Genomic DNA, 20705 nt, shown 5'->3' with positions numbered 1-20705 from the left:
AATCTTGTGATTTTTTTCAAAGAAAAGTTACACCATTTTGTCATGTAAAAAAAAAAACGTTACGATTTGTTGTGTTGTTCAGTCTGAACTACACCGACCTGCCAAATCCATGATTTCCTTCCTTTGAGCAGACATCTATCATTTCCTCTTGATGCTGACCTGGGCTCATTGTTCCTTTTGTCCTTTTTGCAATATAGCGGCTCCGTTTCAAAATAACTGTGTCAAACTTAGTATGATTTTATACTAAAGCTAATACTCCTTTTGTTTGTAAATATAAGTTTTTTTAGAGATTTATTAGGGGGCTATTCAGAGTAAAATGGGTGAATATATACTCTAATATATGTCTATATACATCCGTATATAATTTTCTAATAAAAACTCTAAAAAACTTATATTTAAAAATAAAGAAAGTATAGAGTTAAGAAACTTATTTTAAGACAGAGGAAGTATATAATATAACTACCTAACAATATATAGCCAAATTAAAGGATAGTGGCAATGCAAAGTTGCAGCTATAACGAGCTGCTGGTCCGCGGTGGCAATGTCTCGTGAGCTGGCCACCTGCAGTGCAAAGCACATAGAAGAACGAGAAAAACAAAGAGAGACAAAGGTTGCAAGTTGCAACTACACTTGAAAGAACAATTCCGGTAGGGTTTGTTATTCTAGGAACGTATGGTGGAACCTTGAGATTTGGTGGTCGCTGCAACGTCTAGCTCACATGCATGGCCCTCCATCGAGAAAAACAATCTCATCACCCTAAAATACAAGTGACTAATCATGGGTTGCCTTGTTGGTCACTGTACTTTGGACGGTGCTTTTAATAATAACAAAAGCTATGTATTTTTTATGTGTTTTACCAACCGGGACAGAAGGGCCTCCACGCGGCTTCTGCGGGGAGCCCAGGCAGGAGGGCCTATAGTCCCGGTTGGTAATACTAACCTGGACCAGGAGGTGGTTTTTTTAATGAAGGGGTGTGTTGGGGGGTTTTGGAGGGTTAATTTAGGGGTTTCATATTGTGTTAGCTAGCTAATAGAGAGAAGTGTCCTCTCTTTCTCCGTGATGTAGAAGTAATGACTTTAGCAAGTTATCCTCGGTCTCTTAGGTATTGTGGCGTACCGACCATTCATTTACGACATCTCGGCTAATGAACCCAACGTCGAAGATTCATCCACACATGAATCTAATCCGCTTTCCTTCCTCCAATGATATAATAACCAATCATGATCATAATAACAAATCATCATGATAATCATGATTAACATCACCATCATATTAATATAAAAACTCTTGCATCACTATAGCTAATAATCAACATAGTCATTACCACCAACACTATGTAATCATCATTTTCGCCAATGAAACATCATATAACAAAAGTTGGTCACTAGTCATAATTACAACTCCTCCTCCTCATCATCATCAACTATAACACATTATAGCACATAATAACACATTGTACCTAGGACCTACTCCTCTCTCATAGGACCTACTCTACCCTCTCTTAGATAGAATATCATAAAAAAGATAGGCCCTGACTCTCCATTATGGAGAATGGAGATCATCTTGTCTCCCATTCTTGGCCTACGCACAATGTTGCTTCCAAGTAGCTCTCTATGACTGATCATACATTTTTCCAATCTTTGATTGTCATTTCATGGGTTTTAGAAATCCGGTATGGACAGGAGTGATGCAGATACCTAGGCTGACCTGGTCGTGCTGGTCGTATGCTCATAACATCAACGCGACCTCTTGGAAATATCAGATGAGGCACACAATCTTGCGGGATTTTCTGTTGAAAAACATAGTATTAACTTTGTAGCTAGCAATGTAGTTTATTTTTACAAGAATTTATGCAAAAGATGCACATATGTCGTAATAGTAGAAAATCTTACCATGCAATCTCCATGCATGTTACCGTAGTTCACCACGTGCACTAATGGCACGTATTGACCATAATGTGGGGGAGTTTGCTGATAGGTATTGTAATTCTCAAGATCATTGATAAATGCGACAAGATGATGTTTCTCCTTACAAGTTAATTCTGCTTCATCATTGTAGTAATAGGTTCTCTCTACCATCTTCCATACATTTTTTGAAGAACGAAACTAAGCTGTCAATGGAAATAAGTTGTCAACTATTTTTGAATACACAATATAAATTACTTAATAAATATGGTTGAGAAACTCACATAATGGTAGAACTGGGGGCGTCTGCACATCGACCCAGATGTCGATATTACCTTCAATTTCATCTTCTGGACGAATATCAAAGCTGATAAGCATATTAGGCTCAAATGCATAAGCCTTGCATAGTGCTACCCAAGTTTTGCATTCAAAAAAGAAGTAGGTGTCTGCATTGTACAACTTTACGGCAAAAGTATAACCATGCTCGGTCCTCAAGTGAACTATCTTTACCTCCATAGTTTTTCAGTACTGAAACCAATCTTATCCAAGACGTAAATTCTTGCATGGCAGGGGATACGCTAGTAGAATAGTAAAAAATAAAAATTATAAGGTGAAGCAAAAGAAGTCATGCTTAATTAAGAAAAAAGACTTGTCGTTGTGACTTACTGTATCCACTTCGAAGTCCTCATCCAGCATGATGCTGAAGCGCCTATCATCAACTAGGTGAGGCGTGTCGCACAGGCCACACTCGTCTTGGCAGTATTCACACATAGCGAATGTCCTTTCGTCATCAGACATTTCCTATGTTCATAGTTGAAACATTTAAAATCGATCAAAGGCAACTACCAGGAAACTTATATGACATATCACTATTAATTATAAAACATATCATTATTACTCAATATGCAACGTGTTGACTTTAGGTCTGTCGAGTATTTCCTTCCTAGACACACACATCACAAGAACACTAAGACATCTCTATATTCAGAATGCATCATCCTCTACATACGCACTAGGAGGTGTTCCGTGCAATAACATACACTAGGAGGTGTCGCTGTCTCGGGGGCGGGGCGGCGGTGGCGATGGGCTCGGGGGCGGTGACGACGACGGGCTCAGAGCGGGGGCGGCGACGGTGACGGGCTTGGGGCGGGAGCGGCAACGGCGCCGGAATCGGGGGCGGCGACGACGACGGGCTCGGGGCGGCAACGATGATGGGCTCGGGGACAACTACGACGAGGAGGAGGAATGGATCGGCGGCGGCGGGCGGGGCAAATGGGAGAGGTTGGGGAAAATTCGATAACTCCCGCCTTATATGTGAAAACATGTTGTCCCGGTTCGAGGAACAAACCGGGACCAATGCTGCCCTTTCGTCCCGGTTGGATCCATAAACCGTGACTAAAGGTCAATTTTCAACAGCCTAACGGGCGGTAATGAGAGACCTTTAGTCCCGGTTTGTGCCTCAAACCGACACTAAAGGGAGTCTTTGGTCCCGGTTTGTTCCACCAACCGACACGAAAGGATTTCTTTGGTCCCGATTGGTGCCACAAACTCACACGAATGGCAAGTGCCTGCCACAGCCGAGGTGCTTGGTGAAGAACCACCAAAAAACAAGATCTATTCTTCACATGATACGGTGAAACCCTAGTGCCGCCAACCCTATATAATCTCCTCCCCACCCACGCCACAAGCTTTCCCCCGCCCACAGCCTGCAACCCCTTCCCCAACCCGAAACCCACTAGCGGCGGCGTAGCGCGAGGAGAGGAGAAGGAAGATGGTGAAGTTCCTAAAGCCGGGCAACGCGGTGATCGTGCTGCATAGCAGGTACGCCGGGAAGAAGGCGGTGATCATGCGCGTGTTCGAGGAGGGCACCCACGACCGCCCCTATGGGTACTGCCTGGTGGCCAGCCTAGCCAAATACCCGAAGAAGGTGATCCGCAAGGACTCGACCAAGAAGATGGCCAAGAAGTCCCGCGTAAAGGTTTTCCTCAAGCTCGTCAACTACACCCTCGACGTCGACCTCAAGGAGGTGGTCTCCCACGCCCCCGACTCCCTCACCACCAAGGACAAGAAGCTCATCGCCGCCAAGTCCGCCAAGGCCAAGCTCGAGGAGAGGTTCAAGACCGACAAGAACAGGTGGTTCTTCACCAAGCTCCGCATGATTCGACATGATTCAAGAAATGCCAACAAGATCTATTCTTCACATGATTCGACATGATTCAAGAAATTCCAACAAGATCTATTCTTCACATGATTCGACATGATTCAAGAAATTCCAACAAGATCTATTCTTCACATGATTCGACATGATCCAAGAAATGCCAACAAGATCTATTCTTCACATGATTCGACATGATTCAAGAAATGCCAACAAGATCTATTCTTCACATGATTCTACATGATTCCACATGATTCGACATGATTTAAGAAATTCCAACAAGATATATTCTTCACATGATTCGACATGATTCAAGAAGTTCCAACAAGATCTATTCTTCACATGATTCAACATGATTCAAGAAATGCCAACAAGATCTATTCTTCACATGATTCGACATGATTCGACATGATTCAAGAAATTCCAACAAGGTCTATGCTTCACATGATTCGACACATGGAACATAACATCTCATATAGATCCACACTAAAAACAGAGTCTTCATGGGGAGTACCAAAACAGGACATCTTAAGCACTTATTTGAACTCGGGACTTTTTGTGTGTTAAAAATGAACCATTCAAGGCCACATCATCAATTTTCAACACTTTCTGACTTCATTTGGTATTTTTCATGCTTTTACTGATTTTTTGGAGCTAAATGACCCAAAAATTGAAAAGCACTACAAATGAACTCTTAATAGGTTTAAAGTTGGCATGGTATCATCATTTCAACCACATAGCATGTGCTAAAAAGTTGAGAGGATTGCCGCAAAAACTGGATGCACTTCGTGTACAAATCGGACAATCTCTTTTGAAGTATAAGGGTTTCATACGAAAACTCATCTGTTACGAAAGGCATTTCATTTTTTCGAACTTATTTGAACTCCAGACTTTTTGTGTGTTCAAAATGAACCATTCATGGCCACATCATCAATTTTTAACACTTTCGGACTTCATTTGGTATTTTCATGCTTTTACTGTTTTTTTGGAGCTAAATGACCCAGAAATTGAAAAGCATTAAAAATGAACTCTTAATAGGTTAAAAGTTGGCATGGTATCATCATTTCACCCACATAGCATGTGCTAAAAAGTTAAGAGGGTTGCCACAAAAACTGGATGCACTTCGTGTACAAAACAGACAATCTCTTTCGAAGTATGAGAGTTTCATACGAAAACTCATTTGTTACTAAAGGCATTTCATTTTTTCGAACTAATTTGAACTCCAGACTTTTTGTGTGTTCAAAATGAACCATTCAAGGCCACATCATCAATTTTCAACACTTTCTGACTTCATTTGGTATTTTTCATGCTTTTACTGATTTTTTGGAGCTAAATGACCCAGAAATTGGAAATCACTACAAATGAACTCTTAATAGGTTGAAAGTTGGCATGGTGTCATCATTTCACCCACATAGCATGTGCTAAAAAGTTGAGAGGGTTGACGCAAAAACTGGATGCACTTTGTGTACAAATCGGACAATCTCTTTCGGAGTATGAAAGTTTCATAGGAAAAGTTAGCTGTTACAAGAGACATTTCATTTTTTTGAACTTATTTCTTTTTCTCCACATGGGTGTGTGTATTAAAAACTATTACAACATATCATGAATAGAGAAGTGACCAAATTAATAGAAATTCATCATTACATTAAAGCCAAAGTACAGTAGTGACCAAAATAAATACATAACGTTCTTACATAGTTCTCATTATTGAACAACATATAGCTGTCTAGAGCATATAACTAGAACATACATTGAAACTATTAAATTTAAATGCAACAACAAATGTGATCATAACCGCAACTAAGGTACAAATTGATCCATCGATATAATGATACCAAGCCTCAGTATGAATGGCATATTTTTTAATATTTCTAATCTTCAAGTGCATTGCATTCATCTTGATCTTGTGATGGTCATGCACATCGGCAACATCCAACTCCAATATCAACTTATCCTCTTCAATTCTTTGTAATTTTTCTTTCAAGTAACTGTTTTCTTTTTCAACCAAATTTAACTTCTCGGCAAGAATTTGTATATCGGTTTGAATTTCCGGTTCACATACCTCCTAGATTAAAAAATATATGTCACGTTGGTCGACATAATTGTCATAAACACTAAATAAAACAAATAGTTATAAAAGATAATATATACCACATCCGAATCATAGACAGGACGAGGTCCGACGGAGGCGGATACCAAAACCATCGCACTATATAATAAAGTTGTCAGAATCGTCACTCAAGTCTTAGAATCTTACGATCTTACGATCCAAAATACCCTCTCCGATTCTACGGTTTTGCTCATGGAATCTAAGTTTTTACAATCGTGATAGTTAAGATTCTACGATTCACGATCCTATCAAGGGAGCTCCGATCCGATTTAGAATCGCGATTCTGACAACTTTTATTAAAAACAATAATAGAAGTAAGAAAATTACACAAGTATCTATCTAAATCATACAAGTAAGAACTTTTTCCTTTTCGAAAGAAGATAAGAAGAAGAGACTAACCACGGTGGTGCCGACGGCGAGATGTGCGCGGGCGATCGACGACGGTGAGGATGGGGACGGGACACGGACGGACTGCCAAAGCTACACAAAACTAGAGGAAAGTGGAGCTTGGACAAGGAGCTTCGAGAGGAGAAAGCTTAAGTGTGGCTTGGGTATTTCACCGAACAACTCATGTGCATAGGAGGTGATCTAGAGCACCACAAAGCTCTCCCACGTCCGGCCAAAAAAACAGAGCAGTGCACTGCTCTGCTCGCGGTCGGGTGGTATATAGGCCAAGCATTGGTCCCGGCTTGTGGACGGAACCGGGAGTGAAGGACAACATTTGGTCCCGGTTCCAGCCGAAAACCGGGACCAATTGTTGTGGGCCAGGAGCGAGGCACATTCGTCCCGGTTCGTGTTTGGAACCGGGACCAAAGGGGCGAGACGAACCGGGACCAATGACCCACGAGATCCGGCCGGCGCCCTAGCCCCACGAACCGGGACCGATGCCCCCATGGGTCCCGGTTCGTAAGTGAACCGGGACTAATGGGATTTCATCAAGTGGACCAAAGCCCTCTTTTCTACTAGTGTTTCCCTAGCAAAATTCGTGCGTGGGGTGCAACCCTACTTTGCACATCCATTTCTCAGATCCTACTGAGTGGTGTTCCCAGCCCCCCATTAAGCACGACCTAGGCTTTCGCCAAGGAGACCCGCTCTTGCCACTATTGTTTGTCGTCACCATTGACCCTCTCCAGCAAGTTCTCGACTTGGCCACTAGTCATGGGTTGCTTCACAAGGTCAGAGGCCGTCCGACTCTGTGTAGGACCTCGCTTTATGCCGACTATGCTATGGTGGTCATGGCCCTCATCAAGCAAGACTTTGACAACCTCTCATCTATCTTGAGCTGTTTTGGTGACGTCACCAGATTAGAGACCAACTTCCAAAAGAGCTCCTTTGTCCCTGTTCGTTGCGCCAACTGCAACCTTTGTGAGATCCTCCATAACCTACTGGCGACCCGAGCTTATTTCCGCATCCGCTATTTGGGCCTGCCCCTGTCCATATGGCAACTCAAGAGAGCAGATTTCCAATTCCTTGAAAACAAGGTGGCCGCAAGGCTTGTCCCTTGGGATGGGCAAAACGTCACCACTACGGGTCGTAGTACCCTCGTTAAGTCGGTGCTCACCTCGCAAGGTTGCCGCAGATTTGTTTTCCTCATATTTATAAACCCAACGATGATTTTATGTACCTTAAGGGCTTGTTTGGGACCGTCCACTCCTAGAAATTCAGCTCGGCTTTAGAAAATGCAAGCCAAGCAAGGTAACTCCATAATATGCCGTTCCACAAAAAAACTAGAATTTGGGGTATAACTTCATGTTTTTTGTGAAGCTCTTTACGAGGTGCTACAAAAAATTGTAGAAGCTAGAGTTGGAAGAAAATTACCTACCACTGCCATCAGTAAGTGGATACCCCTTCGTTTCTGCCCACCCATCCAATCAGATAGATCATTTTCACCAAATTTCCTATTTTTGAAGCTGGACCTAGATCAAAGCCAATCACTTTCTTCGAAAGGGTTACGTCTTCTGTATAAAACCGCTCCAAAGTAAATTTGATGAAGCAAAAATGATTTTGATGGAGTGGAGTAGTCCAAACATGCCCTAAATATGAAAGCTTGTGTGGCTACGTAACGAAACTAGCTATCCAAAGTTAGAGCATCTACAACCGGTCATTGTAAATATAACCCCCTAAACGCCCGTGGACGCGCCCGATCAGTGATCGGTCATGTCCCTTATTTGTCCGTCCGCGCAGCCACACTTCTTATTTTCTTCCTCATATGTCCGGTCACTTACACGTGATTTGTGAAGAGGAAGAGAGAGAGAGAAATAAAAGAATGAATAAAGAAAAGAAAAAGTGGTCCGAGATGGGCCGCGTCCTATGTGACGGACTGACCGGACGCGTCTGCGAGCCCTCATATCCTCTCCATATTTGAGATAGATATGAAGGTTCGCGGACACATGAGTCATATCGTATAAGAATGCTATGAGAGGTCATGTTGGGTCACTTTTTTCCTTCTCTTTCTTGTCCGCCACTGATCGGGCGTGCCCCAAGCGCATAAGGAATCATTTGAGGCGTCCAGCTGTAGATGTTGTTATGTCCATGAAAAAACATTTTTTTGCGGGGTCTGAAAAAACAATTCAACAAAACATATATATATATATATACACATGTGGACAACCCATCACTGGGACTTTCTTTTTGTGACGAAGCCATGACTAGTACTACACGGAATACTCTCCTGAACGGATAATTTAACTTGATAGTGGCGTCGCACGATTAGCTTCGATTCTTAATCATTATGAGAAAGAAACTGTAAGGATAAACGTCATCATCAGCGCGAACATATCCTAATGGCGGCGCTGTTTCCCACGGATTTTTGCATCACCCGGCTAGAAGAACTGCCGATGGCGATTTAAACGTCGATGACATGTGGGTTCCATGGCCCACGGGTAAGCGTCATGTGGCAGGCTGGCGCAAGTGAAAATGTCCAGTCGTGTGTCCTGAAAGAGTGAGCTTCTAATCTTGGACGGATGGTTGCTGCTGCGAGTGTGATGGATCAGGTGGTTGACGGTACGTCGCTGGCTTCCAACGTCCCTCCAGGTCATGTACGCACCTACCGGTCTAATCTCTAATTAAGAAACTGATCACTAGTATTAGTATATATATATGCACCTATATGCAGAGAGGCATATTGCAAAATGCACCCTCCCAAGAAATCCAGGTAGCAAAATCCAGGAGTAAGAGAAAAAAGTTTACTTTGCCATTTGCGGTGCTTGGCTCCACACGCAAACATACTCTGCACCAGAATAATTACCAGTGTATGAATGGGGCGGCAACGAAATATGTTTTGCTCAGGGAGCGGCGTTTCTCCTCCCGAGCTCATCTGCACCCTTGCTTACAAAAAATAAAATCAAAAGAAATACTGGAAAAAATTAAAAAAAATCTTTTTTTGTATGTGATAGATAATTTGATGCGTGAGGTCTGCTTTAAATTTTATTTTATTCAGACATCTGAGCAGCTCTCAGCAAAAGAAAAATCTGTGTGTAAAAAAAGGTAAATTGTTTACGAACTTTTCTGACCTGATTTGTCTTTTCTGCTAAGAGCTCATCAGATGTCTAAATAAGATAAAATCTGAAACGGACGTCGCGCATCAAATTATATACCACATATTTTTTTTTGGATTTTTTTAGATTTTTCTAGTATTTCTTTTGATTTTTTTCGTAAGCGGGAGCAGCTGAGCCTCGGAGCAGAATTGAATTATCATTTTGTTCAACTCTAATGAATGAAAACACATCTCACCGTTGCCGCATGGACATCCATCAACAGGGCGAATGGTGAGCCGTCCTCGGACCCTGGTGTTTCATAGCCAGGTGACTCAGCACCCCCGCCCTTATTCTCAAACTTAGTTTTTTTTTTAATTCTTCTTTTGAGGTGACTTGATTTCTCAGATGATGTTCAAAAGTTAGCTTCTTAAGTACAAGGAATATAAAATTCGGCACACTAAAATTGAGCATGACATGATTTTGACAATTCTACGAAGGATGGGTATCGCGGATGAGTGATGTTTCTAGATTTTTCAAATTATTTCTTCAGCTACTTTTGCGGCACTCCTAAATAATGTTCATGGTAAGAATTTTAAGTGCAGAAGAAGGGTTAGACAAGGTGACCCCTCTCTCTCCACTACTCTTTGTTCTCGCTGCTGATTTGCTTCAAATAAATTTAAACAATGCTATGAATAGGAATTGCATCATGCACCCATCAGGTTCAATTCTTGCCATGATTTCCCCGTGGTGCAGTATGCTAATGATACCTTGATAGTCTTATGAGCTTGCTCAAAACCTCACTGATCAGTTTGCTCTAGCATTTGGGTTGAACGTTAATTATCAAAAATCAAATCTGATCCCAATAAATGTGAGTGAAGAGGATGTCGAGGCTTTATCTTCAATATTGGAATGCTTAGTTGGAACTTTTTTCCTTTACTTACTCAGGGGTACCACTAAGAGCAACTCTAGCAGACCCCGTATCCGTCCCCGACCCACAAAATACCCGTCAAAATGCGGGTACGGACCGGAAAGCCTGCCCGACCAGACCGCGCATCCCGCCCCGGCCCGCAAAATTTTTTGGGGGGCGCGGCAAATTCCCGACCCCAACCTAGGAAAACGCGGGTTTCCCCCTCGCGGTTGTGGTGCCCTGCATCACACAGAAGCAGTTGGTGGGAGGGACATTTCAGCCCGCGCTATTTTCCCCCTCCTTCCACCGCCGCCCCGCCCTTGCTTCCGCCCGCCCGCCGCCGACGATTCCAGCCATATCTGCACGCGAGCCGTTGCACCGCCCCTCCGGATCCGGCGAGAAGAGCCCCCCCCCCCCCCGCCGCCGCCGGGGATCGACCACCGCCTCGTCGTCGCCCGGGATCACCCGCCGCCGGTTAGTCCCTTTTTTGTGATTTTTGCGAGCTGTGCGAGAAGATGGAGTTGACCCCGTGCGAGAAGTTCTTACTATCTGATTCGTCCGATTCGGACGGCTCGGATGTTGAGACCATGCTTGCGAACTTTCGACAACAAACATTAGTCATGACGCTTGCCATGAAGGAGCATGGAGACGAGAACCGAAAGATGAGGCGAGGATCGACTGTCGGGCGTTTGTGCTTTCCTCGGAATCGCCATCTTGGGAACGAGATGTTGATGCAAGACTATTTCGCGGAGAATCCTACATATCCTCCGCACCTCTTCCGGAGAAGGTACCGAATGCGCCGATCCCTCTTTGTGAAAATTGTTCAAGCTTGCGAAGCAAATTTCCGGTATTTTACTCAAAGAAGGAATGCCGCGGGCTTAAAGGGATTTAGTGCATATCAAAAAATCTCCGCAGCTATGCGGGTGATTGCATATGGCGTTCCGGCTGACTATGCCGATGAGTATCTTCGCATTGGTGAAGATACCACAATTGAGTCCGTGCGTACATTTGCGAAAGTGATCATCCGTGTGTTCGGTCCTAAGTATCTTCGGGCACCCAATGAAGATGACACAAAGAAATTGATGGCATCTAATGAGAGGAGAGGTTGGCCTGGCATGCTAGGTAGCATTGACTGTATGCATTGGAATTAGAAAAATTGCCCCAAGGCTTGGCAAGGAATGTATTGTGGCAAGTCTCGTGATGCAACAATTGTGCTAGAGGCCGTAGCATCCGAGGATTTATGGATTTGGCATTGCTTTTTTGGTATGTCAGGCACCCTCAATGATATCAATGTGTTGCAACGGTCTCATTTGTTTGCTAGGCTTGCTAGTGGTGATGCTCCTGCTTGCAACTACACTATCAATGGGCATGAATACACAAAGGGGTACTATCTTGCACATGGTATATACCCTCCTTGGTGCACATTTGTCAAGAGCATCAAAGAACCCAAAACAAAAAAAATACGAATTTGTAAAGGTGCAAGAGGCAGTCCGCTAAGACATTGAAAGAGCATTCGGTGTTTTGCAATCTAGGTTTGCCATTGTCCGTGGTCCTGCTCGTTTTTGGGATAAGAAAACCTTGAAGAACATCATGACATGCTGTGTTATCCTGCACAATATGATTCTTGAAGATGAGAGAGGATTGAACTTAGAATTCTTTTACGACAATGTGGGTAGCCGTGTCAAACCAGCTAGAGACCCAAAGCACATTAGAGCTTTTTTTCAGACATACAAGAAGATTGAAAATGCAGACACCCACTTTCAACTTCAGAAAGATCTCATTGAACACCATTGGCAAAGGGCTGGACAGTGACTTATTTTTGCATTCATTTGTATTTGTATTCATGACAAGTTTTGTATTGCACTATCTAAGTTTGCTACGGTTATTTGAATAATTATTTGTAATGCAGATGATTATTGTATTATGTTTGATTCAAAAAATTCAGTTTGTTTTCGATTGTAGAATTATGTTGTATTTGATATTTGCGGGTTGATGATATGCGGGATGCAGCGGCGCAAAGAGCAGACCCCGCAAAGCCGACCCGTAAAAAAGTATATTCCACGAATATACTTTTTTACGGATCCGTTTGGGGGGGTGTGCATCTGTGCGACCCGTAAAAGTTGTTTTGCGCGAACTGCAAACGCGTTTTGCAGGCCGACGGGATGCGGGTTCTGCTAGAGTTGCTCTAAGCACCACAAAGCCTAGTTTGGAGCATTTCATATATATTGTTGCGAGAATCCAAAAAATACTAAGTGTTGTTCAAAATACCTAAGTTATGACGGCAGATTACTCATGGTCAATGTTGTCTCCTTGTACTTTTCTTATGAGTTGTCTCTTGTTGTATAAATGTATCGTTACTCAAATGGAAAAATACAGAAGATGCTGCTTTTGGAGTGGAAAGGATTTGAAAAAGAAAATTACACCTCTAGCTGCATGGGATCTAAGCATGCCAAAGGAGTAGGGTGGACTGGGTATTATCAACTTACAACTTTAGAACAGTAACTTGCTGCACAAAATGCTTCATAAGATTTTTAATCACCATGATATAACAAGGGTAAATCTGGTTTGGGAAGTTTAGCACTCCAATAGATAGCCAACTGATCAACTATCACTCTGTTCTTTTTGGTGGAGGCACTGCCTCAAGCTACCGCCTCTATACAAAGATATGTTGGTTGCTCCCTAGAAAAGGGAAACTCTATCCAATTCTGACAGGACACTTGGCATGGATTGCCTCGAATGGAGATCTAGCCACAATTGCCCTCTTTTATCAAAGATAACACTACTTTCATATCTAAGCTTTGGAACCTGGAGGAACTATGAGATCATTTCCACTTGCCTCTCTCACAGAGGAGGCCTTCCTCTACTATAATTAATTGTAGTCCATAATAATTGGTATGCAACTTTCTACAATGATATTTGGCATTGCCCTGCTAGTGCTCCTACTTTTCACGTTGCTAAGGTGTAGAAAATTCTCATGTGGGAACATAATGTCCTGCCTACAATTCTTTGGCTATGGAAGACATGTTGTCAACTAAAGCATGAGATACTCTTTTGGCTTCTCCTCAATAATCGGTTAAACACTAGAGCTCATTGGCAATCCAAAAGTTTCTTCATTGATGACTACTCTTCTGCGTTATGTCACAAACGGGATTTAGAGACTCGAGACTAAATTTTCTTCCATTGCCCTTTTGCCAAGATCCGTTGGTCATATCTATGCCTGACATGCACTCCTACTCACCAAGGCTTGTAGATAGAGATTAAGCACCTAAAACCCTTTTGGATCTACCTTTGTCACTTGAGATCATTATCCTTACTAGTAAAAGGGCCCGTGCGGTGCAACGGGAGAAAAAAATACCATACACTTTTAATCTTTTTATAATCATTTTGATTTATTAAAATAATAAGCTAACTAACTAATGTAGCCAGTCCTATCCTATTTTGTTGAGAAATCAACCCGTCCATTGTTAATTCCATCATGATGAGAAATTGAGCGGGACAAGCAAAGCAAAACAAAGATGCTACGTGAATTGATCAATTGACTGTTATCTTATTTCACTCATGGGGTAGAGAATGTGGGATCAGATGACAAACTGAAGGTGGTGTTTCATTCTCTGTCTCTACAACAATACAATCTTAAATTCAATACATTCATTCATCAGCAAACAAATCCCCACAAAACAAAATTTCTTGCCAGTGCTTGGCACACGGTTGGAGGCATGGGGAGGCCATCTCACCCGATGATGAGTTCCTGCCGGAGGAGGGGATACGATGAGGGGAGCAAGGGTTAGGCGCCTCTATCTGGCCATAAGGAGTCGTCGTTGCCGCGCCATAACCTCGGAGTTCCCCGTGTGAGCCATGGAGGCCCGCCTCCACCTGCAAGTACTTCGCTTTGTCGCGCTGCCGCCGTTCTGCATCGAGCAGACGCATCATCCCCAGTCACTGTAGCTGTCGCGTTGATTTGATCCAGAAGCTGTGCTCGAGCGCCGAAACGGGGGGCAGCAAGCGGGCAGAGGTACGACCACGGAGGCGGGTGGGTTGAGATCGACAACAGTGGTGGTTGAGGTCGGCCGCGGCGGCGAGTGGTGTGGCAGCGGCCTGGGCACAGGCCAGGGTGGACCAGGGTCGACGCGATGCGCTCGAGCGCCGCAATGGGGGCAGTGAGCGGGGAGAGGTACGGCCGCAGAGGCGGGTGGGTTGAGATCGGCAGCGGTGGCGGTTGAGGTCGGCCGCGGCGGCGAGTCGTGTGGCGGCGGCCTGGGCACAGGCCACGGTGGACCAGGGTCGACGGGAGCAGGCGATGCGTACAGGTATAATTTTTGCAGCGAATCGTTTTTTCCTTTTGCGTTACAGATAAATGATGGAGCACGGGTTGAATAACAAAAATTATAGGGGCTTTTTTATAAAAATATCGCGGTGGGTTTTCCGACGGAAGCAATAACCGCTTTATTATTAGGTATAGATTTGGTGGGAAATCTGGACAACTCAAAAACGATTTTAACTTTTTCTGTTCTAGTGGGACTTTATTCTATTCTAACGATACGGTTTTGCTTAGCTAATTATTTCATCATTTTTAAATCTTTCCCTACCAAAGACCCCAACTTAGTGAAGTAGTTGTGAATCTTCGTATAAATTTTGTCTAACTTTTGAATACTTGGCATATTATTTTCTATTATGTCAATTCTCTGCATAAGATGCTCCAAAGATATTTCAGTTTCATCGACTTTTATTGGTGGGGCTCCTACTAGATTTTCCATAGTATTAAAAACATGTAGGATGTGACTACCCAAGAAACTTCCTCCTATTATAGTATCTAGAACGAACCTATACCAAGTAGTAATACCAACAAAATAATTCCTAAGAAGTATTGTTGTAGATTGCTCATAGGTGGACCTATTTTGAGCATCATGTAATTCTATACCAAGCATCTTTTATACCTTCTCTACCTCTTTGTTTGAAATTAAGCATTTCTAGCTCAGATGTGATAGTAGCAAGTGAAGAACTAGACATGATTGCAAGCTAGAAAAAAGTAGCAACTACGAATTTTTATGGTATTTTTGAGAAAAAGAATTACCAAGAAAAGATGCAAACAAACAAGAAAGTATCTAGAGAAGATAGATAACAAGAATGTAATGTGGTAGTGCAAAGAACCTGTTTGTTTGAGAGAAACTCCCCAATAACGATGCCAGAAATCTTGCATAACCCGAAGTATAAGGGTGAACTAACCTAGAAATAGTATTTCCCTCAATAGATAACCTAGGTTTATCGAACTAGAAGGAGTTCTTCCAACAAACAAAGTCACTCGTACCTGCACACAAAACACAACACAAACTTGTCCTCAAGACATCAAGAGGTTGTCAAGCTTCTTGTCTTGCTAGTTACAAGATTAAATTGTAGGGTATGGTAGAATTTTATAAGTAGATAAAATTGTACAACAACAAAATAGTGTTTTTGCTTAATATTTCAGTAATAAGGAATTAATCTAGTGGGCCATATGTTCACTAGTGACATCTCTCGTAGGCATAACACTCTAGTGCGGTGAAAAAATTACAGTTGGACAATGATTAAATTGCAGTATTGATATTTATGAATATGATCATTCATGGTATAATCTCATATAGGCATTACGTTCGTGACATATGGATCGTTATCCAACTGTATCTACAAGTAATACTCCGCCCTAAGACCGCTATCTAGTATGCATCTTAAAGTATTAGGTTCATGATAAACACATCATTGCAATAAGCAAGATGACATAATGTAGATATTAAAATATAAAGTAATATTACAAGAAACAATCATTTTATCCTTAGTGGCAACAATACAATACGTGTCGTGTCCCTTTCTATCACTATGATATAGCTCACCGCAATATGAGAACCCACTACAATTTACACTCTCTCTGAAGAAACTACTCATCAAACTTGGCCATAGAAGACAAATAGATGGGAGAGCATACGAAGCTAGTAAATTATACAACAAGAAAACCTCAAAATATTCAATTGATTTCAATGAACAATCTGATTATAAAGTGACAATTCATCATATCCCGATCATGTGAGGGAGCTCATGAAACGTAGTATGGAAGAACAAGAAAGAGAGGATGACTTCTAGCTACTGCTATGGACCCTAAGGTCCTAAAGGAACTACTAACAAATGATCATGGTGGTAGCAAGTTTGATGAAGAAGGCTCGGACAGTCGATTTCTCCTCCGATAGAGTGTCGAAACATGCCTCTAAATTGGATCTCCTTGGAACATGAACTTGTGTTGACAAAAAAATCAAAGAAAATTGGCACTAAGGGTTTAGCGTAATATCGGATTTGTAGGAAGAAGAATGAAGCTAAGGAGGTGTGATACATCTCTATTGCATCTATAATTTATGAAGTATTCACGCCATGTTATAATGCTTTTATTTGGGTTTGGTGCACTTTTATATGATTTTTGTGAACTAACCTATTAACTTAGTGCCCAATGTTGGTTTCTGTTTTCTAGCTATTACTATGTATCGCAAAGAAACCATACCATACGAAGTCAAAACGCAAAAACATTACAGTGATTTATTTTGGACAAGAAGAGACCCACAAAGCTTGGGAGAAGGACCAGACGAGGTCCACGGGGGTGTTGATCTCAAAACTGGCGGATCTCGGGTAGGGGGTCCCGAGTTGTGGATCTTGGATCAATGGGTAACAGGAAACACCGGGACAGTATTTACCCAAGTTCGGGCCCTCTCGAAGAGGTAAAACCCTCTGTACCGCTGGATTATATTGATTGTGCATGAAAAATATAGAGTCGATCTACCACGAGATCAGATGAACTAAACCCTAGATGAGTAGGATAATGATTCTACCATCTACAAACTAAACCCTGTGGTTTATATAGACACCATGGGTACCTAGGGTTACACATGGTCGGTTTCCATTAGGGAATAAACATGTCAATTCTACCATCTTGACTTGGAGGACACACCAAGGCTTCACATGTTTCCTTCATGAACATGGAGTTGTTTTATAGCCCAACCTTCCATAGAGCGGCCCACCTGTCCGGCCAACAAGAGATTGACTGGAGCCCGAGGACCCCTTAGTCCTAGATTTCCTTAGTAGCCCCCAAAATAGCATCCAATGTCGGGATTCACGCGCCCAAGGTCTCCAATTTGCGAGGCGAGTTCTTCTCTCCTTCAATTTCGGTTGACGTCAATTCGGCCACCGACGTGTTCCTGATTGTCAAAGCATGACCGAGCCCAGAATATTAACTTTCCTTCTCAAGCTTAATGACACCCCTCGATTCTCATGTGGCGATGGGAGGTGGACGGTCACACAGTATTTTATAGAAATGTCGCTCGCAGGTGAGAGTAAAAACGCCTATTAAATAGGCTGGGCGTGCCACGAGCAAGACATCTTATTCCCCAACCATCGAGAAAAACAAACCAGGGAGCCCGGAGACATGGCAAGCATTCCAAGCTCCTCCTCGTGCCCTCATGCCCCCCTCCCAGGCGACTGGGCAACATGTGCAGTCTCCTATCCCCAATTGAGCAACCTTGAAGCGCAAGGGTACCTTCCTGCTTCAGATCGAGCGCCCACCTGCCCCAGATTAACTTCCACGAACGGCGTGGAATTTGCAGCGAACTTCCCCGCTCCATGCAAGGAAGAGAGGGTATGCTTCATCCCCTTCCTTTTACGAGGCTTGGGCTTCCCCCATTCACCCCTTCCTAAGGGGTTTTCTAGAGTTTTACAAGATCCAGCACCATCATCTTAATCCTGGATCCATTCTCCATATCTTGGTCTGTGTCGCCATGTACGAGTGTTTCTGGGATGCGAGGCCCATTTTGAATTTTTGAGAAAAAAAATCTGCTTCGTCCCCCGCACCTGGGGAGGGACTATTTTTTAAGTTGGCAGACTCGAAATATGGCACATAGCCGGGACAGGGTACCCTATTGGGACCCCAAAGAAGGATTCACAAGAGTGGACCTTAGAATGGTTATATATGAAGGACGTCCCCCTATTCGATCTAGCTCGGAGGGTTTGCTCGAATACTCAAACGCTCCTTTAAATAAAAGGTTTAAGTGGCGACCGAAAAGCCCTTCCCAAGAGGAGAGCACCGAAGTAAAGCGTGTGGCCACTAAGGTGAGGATGTTAGCTCATAGTAAGTTAACCATCATTGACGTGACGTCCGCTGCTATTAATCGATGTGTCCAACCTCTTCAACAAAGGATGCATCCCTTATGGCGTTACAATGGGACAAATGACACGACCCGCTACAAATGGAAATGTACTGCCAACAAGGCAACAATTTTAGCCATACTGGCCGATCTCTTTAAAGGAGAAAAGGAAGAGTTTTCCCGCCTGAGGATCAGGGACGGCTACTCAAGCCATAATCTCGTCGAGTGGGTAAGTCCAACTATATTTTCATAATCCATATGTTATGCCCATTTTTGTTGATCGAATCTTTGAACTTTTCAAACAGAACTGGAGGAGCTGGATCGATATAGTTGACCGCCCTCCTCCTTAACTGAAGAGTTATTCCCATCGCGATGACCTAGTATTCCACGGGATCCACATACGTCAATCGTCTTTGAGGACGGAGTCTTTTACGAGAAGAGTCTTGACCGCTCTAAGGTGGCCCTTTCGACCGATCACCCCGGGACACTCCCTTCCTCTACTATAAGTAACAAGAAGGCATTTTCCCGAAAAGGGAGCTCTCCTCCCGTCATTTCATGTATGTTGACTTCTACTACCAAGGGTCGTCACACCATGCATCAAACACCGGCGAGAGGGGCACCAACTGAGTCCGCACCAAACGATAGTGGGGCTTCCAATCATGTGATGGCCACGAGAACTACCTTGATCGCTCCCCGACCAAGAGGTAATCATAGTTAGGTCAATGTTATATTCGCCATGAGCATATATAAACTTTACCGAGATCTACAGGAGACGGACAGAACCGCCTTTGTCTGAGGACGTCAACAAGGTGCTAGGTGGTAATCCCGAACAGAGGTCTTCGGCAAAGGTTGTGGTCAGTGTGGATGTCCCTACCGTAGACCAGCTTCCACAGGATCCCAAGGAAGTCTCGATTACCAATTCTGAAGTCGAAAGTGTGATGAATCACCGGCGGCGGAAGGAATCATTGCGCCACCCTGTGTTTTCCGAACATGAGTTTAATGCTCTTAATTTGATGGACGCATGCCTCGGAGCTGCCCGACCAGGACTTGAGGGAGCACCAACCTTATGTCGACCAGCCTACATGTCAGTCATTGATTTAGACAACTGAACACAAATATTAACCCAGTAGCCATCAGCCTTAATTTGGTCGGGATGACCAAGTTAAGTCTCTGAATATTGTTGCGACATGGTGTAGGTGTCAAGGGAACAAAACAAAAATTGTCCGAGGACCTTGAGTTAAATCGAGCACAATTGGTGGCTGTGAAGGCCAAACCAGAGGAGGTGAAAAAGTTAACCAGGAAGGCACACAGTGAGTAAGAAAATTTAACATGCATAAATGCTTGGGGCACCTTTTGTAATGAAAGGTTGCCTTATAGCACCCGAGTCCATAGGTCAGTTGCAGAAAGATTTGGATGCGGCCAGAGAATCTCAAAGGTATACCGAATCACAGCACGAAGCCGGCCACCGGGTACTGTCCCACAGTCTTGATGGAAAGAACGAGCTCAAGGCGGAAAACCAGCGACATGCCGAAGAAATTGAGAGGTTAAAAACTCAACTTCTAGAAGACCATGAAGAGAGCCAGAGATTAAAAGGTGGCATGTTTGGTGAATGAAATTTTAACTTGTAATTTCATAATATATGCATATTGTGCCAATGTAAGAGACATTCCACGTCTCTTGTTAGGTCTCCTCATCGGGCGCCGTGAGGAAGAGGCCAGATAGTTTGGATGGAACCTTCTAAAGGAACTTTCCATTGTGCATAAGCGAGGTCGGAAGGCTACGAAAAGCATGGTCAAGGTACTATGGCCAACCGAGACACCTCCGGAAGGGATGGCCAAGCTAGCTAATCAATTTAAAGTAGCTCGGAGTCGCTTCAAGCTATGGAAGATATCGTCTTGTGAAGAAGGAGCACGGGAGGCATGAGAAATGGTGAAGACCCGCTATACCAAACTTGACCAAGAGCATTTGGCTCGAGTCGGTCCGGTAGGGCCGGATGGCCA

General features: G+C 43.4%; 1 protein-coding gene across 1 annotated transcript; it reads left to right on the top strand.

Annotated features, from left to right (window-relative positions):
* The first annotated feature begins 3675 nt into the window (after positions 1 to 3675).
* On the top strand, positions 3676 to 20318 carry LOC123427240 (60S ribosomal protein L27-3-like). The gene is made up of 3 exons (XM_045111236.1): positions 3676 to 4057; positions 19902 to 20015; positions 20071 to 20318. The coding sequence occupies exons 1-3, from the start codon at positions 3676 to 3678 to the stop codon at positions 20316 to 20318; spliced, it is 744 nt and encodes a 247-aa protein (XP_044967171.1).
* The last annotated feature ends 387 nt before the right edge of the window (positions 20319 to 20705 follow it).

This window comes from Hordeum vulgare, chromosome 2H, assembly GCF_904849725.1.
Source record: "Hordeum vulgare subsp. vulgare chromosome 2H, MorexV3_pseudomolecules_assembly, whole genome shotgun sequence".
Classification (NCBI taxonomy): domain Eukaryota; kingdom Viridiplantae; phylum Streptophyta; class Magnoliopsida; order Poales; family Poaceae; genus Hordeum; species Hordeum vulgare.
This window is presented reverse-complemented; position numbering and strand designations above follow the sequence as displayed.